The sequence below is a fragment of the Lissotriton helveticus genome, chromosome 1_1, assembly GCF_964261635.1.
Source record: "Lissotriton helveticus chromosome 1_1, aLisHel1.1, whole genome shotgun sequence".
Classification (NCBI taxonomy): Eukaryota; Metazoa; Chordata; class Amphibia; order Caudata; family Salamandridae; genus Lissotriton; species Lissotriton helveticus.
Window position 1 is genome coordinate 583,375,013 of NC_136057.1, and position 11,390 is coordinate 583,386,402.

The window sequence follows — 11,390 nt, forward strand, 5'->3', positions numbered from 1 at the left end:
GTGAGGAAGGGATCGGTGTGCTCATCGGCACACTACCAGTGAGGGTCGGAGGCTTGTGGAGCCTCCCCTCGTGAAATCCGCTCCCAGGTGGTGGGAAGGTCGAGAGGGGGGTCTAGTCGTGACCAGCGCCCTTGAAAACCCTGTGCCGCCAAATCACCACCGCGGCCCGGGGCCAGGAAACCCCCCCGTAACTTGCTCCGAGGTCCAGGGGCTGCCGCGGCGAAGAACGAAGCCGCCGCGCTCCCATTGGTGGAGGGAGCCGAGCCCCCTCACTAACGCCGCGACGGGATTGGCCCGTGCGGCGCAGCGTCATCAGCGGGATCGGGCCGTGATTGGCCGAAGGAGAGGAGCGTCATCGTTGGCCTGCCCCGGGAGCCGCACTGCCATTGGCTGACTCCCGGGTGCTGTGGGAGGCTCGACCCAACGCCGCGACGGGATTGGTTGGTCCCGGTGCGGAGAGAAGGAAGAGAGGAGACGACCCCTCAGCGAGAGCCGACCTCGCCGAGGGACTCTGAAGCGTTCCGCACCCCCGGCCAGCCGTCCCCCACCAGGTGAGCAGCACCACCACCTCCGCCGCTCGTTGGATTGTCGAGAGCGGGCGGGAGAGGACAGGGGACCGGCCGGGGTGGGGGCGCGGGAGATCTGCTGTGCGCGAGGCGCCCGAAGCTTAAGAACGCGTGAGTCTGTCCCGGGGGAAAGAAAGAGTCCCCGGGCCTCGCGCAAGGAGCGCATTTGCAGCGCATGAAGCCCACGGTTAAGAGCACGCGTGGGCAGAGGGTTCCTTGCTCGTTTTTGGAGAGCACATTTTCTTAAAATAAGTCAGTCGTGATTATTTTGGAACCCTGATTCACAAGAGACCTGAGACTATTGTTTTAAATGACAAGAACTTCCTATTTACAAGTACCAACCTTAATATTAAGCGTAACCTGTTATCAAAAAAGTGATTATCGTGCAAATGCTTGATTTACCTGCTGAAACTAGATAAAGTTATATTTTATATACTTACCTGTGTGGTCTCAGTTTGTGGTGGATTGGGGATTATTGTTGTGTTAAGTGCAAATGTTATCCACATTGCCTCTGTTTAGCCTAGACTGCTCGCGCCATGCTACCTAGAGGGTGAGCAGGGGTTATCTCAGAGGGTTATTTCTTCACCCTGACTAGAAGCAAGGGTCCCTACTTGGTCTAAGGTACTTACCTCTGCCAACTAGAGACCCCGGGTTCTAACAGTAGCACATAGGTACATTGATTGACTAGAAGTTATAGTGGCATGTGAGTGATTGAACAAAGATGAGCAAAGTGATTGAGATCGGCACGGGTGAAGACAGGTGCCATGAATCGTTCAAGATGAAAGGCATTGTTTATTATAAAATAAAATTCTACTATTGCGATTGAATCATTGTACCAAAACATAATTATGATGAATTTAGAGAAACATGTTGATGTTAGTCCATGTATAATAATAGATGAGTGTGCATCTCTCTTTAATATCCGGAGTTGCAGAATTTAATAAACAAGAATTTTCTCCTTCCTCTGAGTTTAGGCTGTCTCTTACAGGGGAGGTTTCCTGTGATATATTTAAATATACAAGACAGCACCAGCAAACTCAAGCAGGAGACGGCACGCAGTGGAAACGAAAAATGTTTTAATGAAAACAAAGCAGAGGCAGGCAACGTCTACGCGTTTCGGCTTGAAAGCATTAATCACAACGCCGCTATGTACACAAGGCAGTATTAAATAAAGTTTTGAACATAACAGTCATGGAAAGAGGCATACTACAAACTGCACAGATTCCGTAGGTAAAAACAGTCGGCTATTTTGGAAACATGTTTATAATGCATGTCTATGTACAAAAATTAAGTGTTTGAATAGATGCAACTAAGTTAACAAAAAACAAATGATCCTGCAGCTGACTATATAGTAAGCACATCAATTTTAAAGTCCACTAAATAATCAAGTACTGCGCCAGAACGTCTCCGAGACCTGCTGCAGTTAGGTCCCACTGGAAATCCAGAGACAAAACTTTGACGAAAAGTGGAGGCAGCACCAGGGATGAAGTCACACTTTAGCCCAGAATGGTCATTTCACATTCCTTTATTCTTCATTTCATATAACAAAAAAACGGACAACAGCCAACACGTTACGTTCGTCAGGGCAAGAAGCATAATTGATGGACCACGTTCCAATTGTTGAATCAAGGCGATAGTAAGCCAGCTCAGAGGGACAACGTCGAATCCAGTTTCTAAGAAACGTCAACCCACCATTTGAGCTGGATTCAATCTGCTGCAATAGCCCGCTCAAGGGTATCCAACACTGTTCAGGTATAGCAAACCAGGACTTTATTCAACCAGTATTTGCCGGGTCCGAAATCAGAGCTCAGCAAGAGCTGAGTTGTATTACAAACAGCAGGGCCGGCTCTAGATTCACGGAGGCCCAGAGCAGGGAGTGTAGGTAGGGGGCTTGAGGACGCCAAATCCCTGCCAGGGGCCGCCACGCAAAGATGTATCTAAGGATATATATTGGCGTGGCGGCCCCTGGGGTTTGGCGGCCCTGTGCAGGTGCACAGCTTGCACATGCCTTAGACCGGCCTTGCAAACAGTGGGTTAGTCTGAGGTAGCCAACACAATTGGATTTGGTAATGCAAACCATATATGTCCATAATACAGGAAAAACCAGAGCAATATTAACTCAGGTGAAAAAATCCTTGCGTGTCTGCATTCACAGCAAAGATATAATAACCAGAAGGCGGGATCCAACTGAAATAGAATTGATCAGCAATATAGGACGCACATCCCTCAATGCGACAGAGGTTCTGATAGACCGCAATTGTTGAATTCAAGCCGTCCTGACAGTACGTGGTGGTGAGTACACCCCAAGTCCAAGGTACAAAAAGTAGCAACTTTCTATTTTAGTCGGATCCCGCCTTCTGGTTATTATATCTTTTTTATTTGATTTAGTTCTCGGCAGAGAACAACAAATATTTGCAACATAAAATGTCCTTTAAAAGTTTTGTAGTAAAATGATGAAGGCTGTCATTCTAGTACAAAGTAAAAATGTGAATGGATTATAACATAAAAATTAATTTGGCGGTACCTTACAAAGCGAAATCAAGGTTTGAGCTAAATTCATTTAACATTTTGTTCTGATGGGTTGTATAAACCTTTTTCTAGCATCTACAACTGTCACATTTGGGCAGAAAAACAGTATGTGTTCCAAATCTTGCTCCCCACCATTACATAGGTTACAGCAAATACGCGTTTTTTCTTTTTCCTTTAAGAGCCACTTGAGGGTAAGAGATTTTAATGGGAGTATCCCAAGCCGGAGTAATATAATCGAGCGCCTGACACCGTGCTTTAGGTTAAAATAGATATACTGCTGTATTTTCCTATATTCAATTGTTTCAGCATGTTTTTTTGTACAATGTCAATTTGGAGCAATGCTGAATGTCGAGATCAAAGTTTAACCTTGGTGTCAGATGTTTTAAAAAGAGCTTCAACTGGGCAGGAGTCCATGATTGCAACATATTTATATTAACATTTGATCATTTAAAAGCAATTGCGACATTCCTACAAAATAGATATTTTATCGATCCTTGTTCGAAAGTCTTTATTTTTAATAGGGATCGTAGCGTTCCTTGTTCTACATGGATGAGGTTGTATGCCCATCTGATAATATTGCTTATTCCTCTTGCAAAAGAGCTAACTAGTGAAAGTTCAAGGTGGAGAGCTTGTACCCGAACTACTTGGGACATCTTTGTAAGTTTCTGTAAGACTTTCCCTTCTTTGAGGTCTAGATATTTCAATTGACTTAGTGGGATGTATTCAATAGCGTATGATAGTACTGGCGGAATCTCAGCACTTTATACCTGAAGAAGAGAGGAAAAATGCCTTTGACAGGTCGAGGTATATAATTGTAAGAGTTACCCCACATGAACGTCGACTTTCCGACTCAGATTCTGTCCATGAGGCGAGTTTTGCAGTGATTTAAAAAAAATTCTCCCTAACTAGGTATATTCGTTTGCCACTTCCAACAGTTTACCCCCTAGAGTCCAATAATAGTTAATATACTGTTTCCTTCCCGAATATGGAACTATTTTTGTTTTCGATGTGTTCTGTATTAAGTAATTTTCTTCTGTGTATTCATAGAATGCTTGCAGATTTCTTTGCAGGCCAAATGGTGTTAAATCTAGGATGACTACATCGTCTGCATACATCATGGTGTGGATTTTATGAAATGCAAGTTTGGGTGGAAAGTTACAGACTTGTTTGAAGCTTTCGGGCAGATCACTAAGATATCAGGAAAACAGTAAGGGAGCAAGAAGGCATCCTTGTCTGAGGCCGTTTGGTGTAGGTATTGGGCTTGTGAGACCCTTCGTCTTCCCCATTTGGACTTGGCACCAAGTTCCGGAGTATAGTGATGTAATTACATGGAGTAGGTTATCCGGGATACCCATTTGACAAAGTTTTCTCCAGAGCGTTCTTCTATCCACTCTGTCGAATGCAGTCGTGAAATCGACGAATGCTGCATATACTACCTGAGATTTTAAGGTTACATATTTATCGATTATTGTTTGCAGCACTGCAATGTTGTCAGTGACCGAGTTTTTAGGTCTAAACCCCGCTTGATATAAAGGAATTAGACCTGATGAAAATGCCCAGTCTTTAAGATGATCTAGTACTGCTTCTGCAAAAATCTTTCCTGTTGCGTTCAGAAGAGCTATCTGCCTACAGTTGCCAGGAAGCAACCTAGAGCCTTTCTTATGTATTGGGATTACAATACTCTCCTTCCACGATTTTGGAACTTCCCCTGTGTCAATTTTCCACCAATATCCACCACATATGCAAATTTTGCAAATGCAGAGTTCTCCAAATGACTTAGCCCCAAGGTTTCCATAATGCTTCAGCTCGAAGTTAGTGATTCATTGATTACTTAGATGGTGGCTTTTCTGTGGAAGGGTCCAGCCTCAGACACAGGTGAACATTACATACTCTGCCTCACTGGTCTGGTGTGAGTGAGCCTGAAGGCCCAAATCCATTGAGTTAAAATCCTGCTTCCATGCTTGGTGTTGTCCTGTACCAGGAAGGACTTTCAACAGCAGTTTGCTAGGCACTACCTTGCCCGAAAAGGCCAAAATCAAACAATTGTGAATTGCAACTATGCACAGTCTGTGGCGAGTTGCTGCTTTCGTAAAGGAAGTGAGTGGAAATTAAAAGTAGGTAATTTTTAAGTATCAACTACAGACAGATTTAGCGGTTTCTTATTGAAGACCTATTGCAAACAATAAAATATATAGAGTGAGCTTTGCGTCAGCCACTTGGTCTCTGTTGGATAGATGTTGTGTATATTTCAATTATCGGTTACTTATTTGGTGGCTTTCCTCCCTATTCTTGTGTTTGCTCCACCACAGGAATGTTGCTGCTTTACATTGCTTCTGATTGGGTGAGGTGTATCCTTCCACAGCTCACTTGAGGAGACCTTTTTTTTATTCAACACTCTAAGGGAGTGCATGTCTTATTCCTCTCTATGACAACCATGCCCATTATCTTTCATTTTCCAATCCAGACAAGCATGGCAAAGTTAATAAACCTGCACTAGCCTTTAACATTTAGCTTTGCCGATGCCTGTTAAAATATGCCAATCTATCTGTCCTTAGCACTGCCTTTACAAACGCCAAAGTTAGGTGAAGCCAGGGGTACTAAGGGACAAGGCAGGGGCAGCAGCTGCAACACCCTGCTATCCATAACGACTCCCATGTTGGTTAGGGTGACCAAACGTCCTGGATTTGCTAGAACAGTACCGGTTTTTCACCAGCTGTCTGGGCAGATTTCGGCAATTTTGGCTTATGTCATGCTTTAAACAGTGAGAGGCACTTTTGGGGGTGTTCTAAAGCTGTGCTAGTTAGCAGCTGTTATAAGTAATCAATTTAATTAATAGGTATAAATTTGGTTGAAGAATTTACATTTTATTTATTTTCTTATTGTCTCTTCTGTGATCCTATGTTGCTGAGAGCTGTCATTCTGCGCCATTCCGATGATGAAAAATTGTAGGCCTTCTATTTTTCCAAAATGTCCTGGTTTTTGGTTCTCAAGAGCTGGTCACCCTAATGTTTGTACAACCTTCAGGTCTGCTCTACAAGGTTCTCCCTGCTCCTCAGTGACAACAGAGTAGCTGTTTTTGACAGCTATATTTTTTTATCTAAGCCACTCTCTTTTGAATAATTATGCTGCCCTTTAAAAACTTTGGAACACTGTTGTGCGCACGTCAGTGCCTTTGAACGTTAGCCGAGTAGTTAAGCGCACTTATGTCTAAATATTCGATTCAAGATTGGCTCGACCTAAAGGAAAGGCTTACTTTGCTTTCTTAGTGCCATAAGAGCTGTAGTTCAGAGTGGGAGGTATTTAAATTGTTTAGCTACTCCCTTGCCTATGTGTTACTATTCTGTATTCTATGTGTGCTCATGTGTGGGATCTATACATCATGCATATGACATTTTGCGTGACATCCAACTGCTACTTGATTGCAAAGCCCCCATAAGCAAAGTCAGGTTCCATATTTTAAGTTCCACTTAATGAAACACCCATAATGTGTTCCCTATAGTTCATCACAGCAATCCTCCCTTTAGTTCACTTATGCATGGTGCTTTACATCTTACAATATATTTATTTATTTATTAAGGAGTTTGTGAGATTGGGTTCTCAGCACTTGTGGTATTAAAGACTAAGTACCGTTCAAGACTGGATGTGGAGCACAACCTGAGGATGGCAGTAGCAAAAATCCACCCACAGATTGAGAGTCTAAATGAGGCTAAACACCGGCACACCCGTCACATCCATGTTGGTGGTGTTAATAATCTATGTCCTGTGTAAAACAAAGCATCCTAGTAAAAATAATTTGTGCACATTTTATCTTGGAAAATTATGTTTTGAGCTGTGTAATACGCCGCTGTCATTTCACCACACCCACTCACAAACCTGCAGTTTACTTAACACGCTTATTGTGTTGAACATTATTTGCTGGATATGGCCCGTAATATGCGCATGGCAGTCGATCATGTAGTGTACCAGATTCCCGAAATTTCTGTCAGGTGGTGGGGGGGGCAACATCTAAAAAAATTCAGCTGGGGGGGCTCAATCTAAAAAAAGTTTGAAGACCTGTGATCTAGCATGTACTCGTTGCAAACACAGCGGCGGCCGGAAGCAGCACCGAAGCTGCAGTTAGTTTGGCGGCGCACGTAGTCTCAGTTCATCAACCTTGCCCAGCTCGTGCCTGGAAGATTGGGTTAAAATATCTGGGATTCAAAGGAATTTAACCGAATTCAGAGAGAACACGGACAACGTATATCAGTTAGGGCAAAAAAGGCAAAAGCTAGACTCAATAAACAGAGTATGCAAGGACACCTCGCAGTAAGTCTCGAGCGCCTGTTTATTTGTTTTTATCTTTCTACTTCAGCATCATTCAAAACTCTTTAATCACGAGAGCTCCAGACATCCGTGTCTGATTTAAATATGAAGTATGTCGAAAAAACAGTATACCCAAGGGGAGTCACCAAAGCAAGACCGACAAACCATGTGTCGGACGCTATGTTGTGGCACATGGAATGTAATGTCTTTACACTTATATTGGTCTGAATGGACCGTTATTTTGCATCTCCTAAAATAATGTCCCACCCAGCCGTCCTATCTCTTGAACGTGTGTTACCGCCAGCTAGAGCTGGACAGCTCTGGGCCATGCCACCTCAGCAGGCAACTTTGGTTTAGTTCAGTGAGCGAGATTTGACAATTCTTGGGGCTTTGCACAGAACACGGTGACAGCCCCCTGTTTCCAAATTCTTGAAGTGACCCTGAGAATGGGAAGCGGCGACCGAGGGCTCCCATTGGAGCCGAGCCGCTCCTCCCGCCCCCCACCATCCCGGGTTTAGCGCTCCGTCCGTCAGGGGGCAGCTGCTCTGCTAAGGAGCGCGGAACTGGTCGCCATTCCCTCTTTGTCCGAGAAGAGCCTCCTCGCTCCAGGAATGTGATCCGCGGACTGCGGCAGCCATGGCCTCTTCCCGGCTAAGACCCGATGGCTGACCCCGCCAAGTCACTTGTAGTACCCCGGCAGGAAACAGCTGCTGACCCCGTCACACCGGCGCTCTGCTGTCAATGAGGCGCGTTCTTCACGGTCCCCGAGAGGAAGAAGAGAGAAAATAAATCGCCACTGATTGATAACTTTAGGAGAATCTTATGTTTTAACCCAAAATTAACAAAAGTAGGCACACTCGAAAATAGGTTAAGAAAGAAACATGAACCAAACTTCTAACACGTCTAGCAGCCAGATAGCCCAAGTTCTCTTATTCTGACAACCTGCACCCGGGACTTTACACTCCGTTTCGTTGGCCAGAGTTCATGTTTTAAACACACTTCTCAAATTTAGGAAAGAGTCGAATCTTGCCTCTTAAAAGAACTCTACATTACGGCGCATTAACCGTCCACAACCCAGCTGTCAGTATTACTCGGTAACTTTATGACTCGTTTACCCTCTACAGCAGTGGTACCCTCTCCACAGCGCTCCGCGGCCTTTGGCTAGGCTCGCGCTAATGATATATATACCGTATACGGCTACACGAGACCCGTTTGCATCGTGTATCCAAATGCGCCGTGGTCCAGCAATCAATCCATGCATCCAGACAGCCTTCATACACTTTCATTCTCACTCGTGACCTGTCTATGATCCGCGCACTCACTAACAATTCAGGGTCAAGGGATGAAAGATGAGCACTGTGGTTCAAAACGTGGACTGATGTTTTTCAGTACTTACACAAATTAAAAGTGTAAAGCAGAGCGGCGGATATAGCAAATGACGGGTGTGCCAGAAGGTGTGTGAATAGAATGAATGAATGGGCGAAAATTAAGTTGAACTGCAGGCAGGGGTGCAGACGGGCCGTTAGTTACTCTGGTACCCGAATGAGTAAGGATGCGTAGAGTGCACTATTTGGATAAGTAAGCCCCATGTCACTTTTACTTGACCGGAACCCTCGGGCACTGCATGCCTGGGGTGTGAGGAGAGCCTCGCTGTGGGCGGCTGGGATGCGGAGGGTGCTGCGCGGTGTGAGGCAGCGGAGGGGCCGGGGATGCAGGGGGGGCTGGTACCTGAATTGACTGGCTGCCGTCAGGTTCCTCCTCCAGGCTCCGACGTGCTGCAGGACCTCCCGCACCACCTCCTTCTGCTCGGGCAGCCGGTACACGGGGAAGATGTAGAGCCAGCACAGGACGACGACGCACAGGGCGCTGGCCCCCACGGGCAGCCGCGTGCGGGGCCACTTGCACCACAGCATCCTCCGCGAGAGGCCCCGGGCCGGCGCGCCGTGCCGCCCCAGCATCGGCTCTATGCAGCAGCCCCCTGGCCGGGAGTCAGCTGCGCCGGGCAGCCATGCCGCCTGCACCGCCGAGCCTCCTGTCGGCGCCAGAGTCCACTCCCCGGAGCTTCTCCGAGATCTGGCGGCCCTATGAGCGCCAGCAGCCCGACTCCATCTCCATTCTGTGTGTGAGGGGGGTGTGTGAGGGGGCGGGGGATGCTGTGCCTTTGTGTGTTTCCTCCTGGCCCTCTGCGCTGTCACTGCCTTTCCAGTGACCCCCTCATGCCTCAAGCAATAAATCTCCGCGCCTCTGACCTCTATCTCACCAGCACCCTCCTTCCCCAGGCCTGCCTGCGTCCATCCAGTCCTTGACGGTTAATATCACCCCCCCGAGGTGAGGTCGGTTTTCATCTTATCCTTTCCCGCCCGCCCCCTCTCCGCAGCATCCTCCGTGGGCTTCCCTCTGTTGGGCTCCCTCGCCCTGTCTGCTGCCTGGATCTCCCCACCGAAGCGCCTCCCCTGTCCCCTCGGTGCGCACTGCAGCTTCCCGGCAGGGTACAGGAGGGGGCGCCGAAGCCCTGCCAGCCAAACCGCTGATGAAACGCAGATTTTTTTGTCTTCCAGAAATATCCCCTGTTCCCTGTTAGATCCTGAATGCGACCGCATGGGCTAATGGTGGGCACCCCGCCCGCCCCCTCACAGCTCTCTAAGCCCGCCTGCAAACACTCACTGCTCTTGCTTCATTCATACTAAATGAATGATCAATAGACTCCGGTCTGCGGACCGTGGAGAGCGCCCTCATTCAGGTCCCTCCCATAGCAGTAGCGCACCTTCCGGGGGGCTCACAGGGACACTTTTCCGGCTAGAAGCCGCATCACTTCCTCCAACTCCTAAGCTCACCGAAGGTGAACAGGCAGTGCCCACTGCAGCAGCCCCCTTAGTTCCTTCCAGTGGAGCAGACCGAGGGGCTGCAGTGCTGAGGGCCGCGGACCGGGTGTTTCAAGAGATGGAGAATTCAATTGTTGCTCTTTTGCGCCAACCAGAGGTCTTCCTCTGAATTATCGGATTTCACTTGCTTTCCAAGTATTGCCTACAGGCCGAAGAAAAAGCAAAGCATCTTTCATTGTAAATACATTAGTGACTTTCTGAAAATAAATTGCATAACACAAGTTTAAAATTGAATATTTCCAGAAGTGGAAAGGGGCGGTCCCTGTTCAGTCGACGAACTATCGAGTCAACTCATTCATATTTCAAAATTACATTTTCCTTTTTTTTTGTCTACGATGGCTTTGACACAATTCGCATCGAAACTATTGATTGTGCCTGCCCATACCATTAAGGGATTTTCCATATCTGCCGAAGCAAAATATTGCCTGTTAAGTATCTGACGAGGATTGTCTATTTTGTCCAGTGTACCTCCTGCCCCACGAAACCCTGTCCACACGGGGCAACACTTTAATTGGATTTTCACCCTCTCTCCAAACATTCGGCATATTACATTTCAAGTGGTAAGAGTGAGAAAAAGAGAGAGGAAAAAATGAGAAAAACAGACTGAAAGTGCGTGATTGGAGGACAAAAAGCACGAAGTGGAAGACAACTCAGACATGTCTTAGTGCGGCCGTCAAGCTCTACGAAACACGTCGTGCCCCTGATTTATTTATTCGCTTTTATTTAGTTATGTATTCACTCATCTATACATTCAATCTTGTTACAGAATAAACTCGGCATCTGTTAACTCCTGTCGTAATACGTGAAACTTCCGTCGGCATTCTTTCGTAAATCGTGTCCCACGCTCACTTCCGCCGTCTATCATATACTTCCGTTGAAATGTGAAAATATACGATTGAGATTTGCTGAGCTTCGCTTTAAACGTTTCCGTTAACAATCGAAACTCTCTACTTAGTACCAAGTCTGAACTACCCGGCCTTTTTTGAAGTGGAACAAAAACTTGGCATGGAAATTGCGCAACGAAAGTCATGTAAAACATGATAAAGGCTTTTAAACATTGAAGACAAAACCATTAACACTCGTTTTCCAATTTACATTATTAAATGACATC

General features: G+C 46.4%; 1 protein-coding gene across 1 annotated transcript in view; it reads right to left on the reverse strand.

Moving 5' to 3' along the window:
• Positions 1-9,511, reverse strand: part of ST8SIA1 (ST8 alpha-N-acetyl-neuraminide alpha-2,8-sialyltransferase 1) — a 602,520-nt gene extending 593,009 nt beyond the window's left edge. Inside the window, exon 1 of the mRNA XM_078674082.1 lies at positions 9,126-9,511. Within this exon, the coding sequence (XP_078530208.1) occupies positions 9,126-9,355 (230 nt within the window). The 5' untranslated portion in view covers positions 9,356-9,511. The remainder of the gene's footprint in view (positions 1-9,125) is intronic.
• Between the last annotated feature and the right edge of the window lie 1,879 nt (positions 9,512-11,390).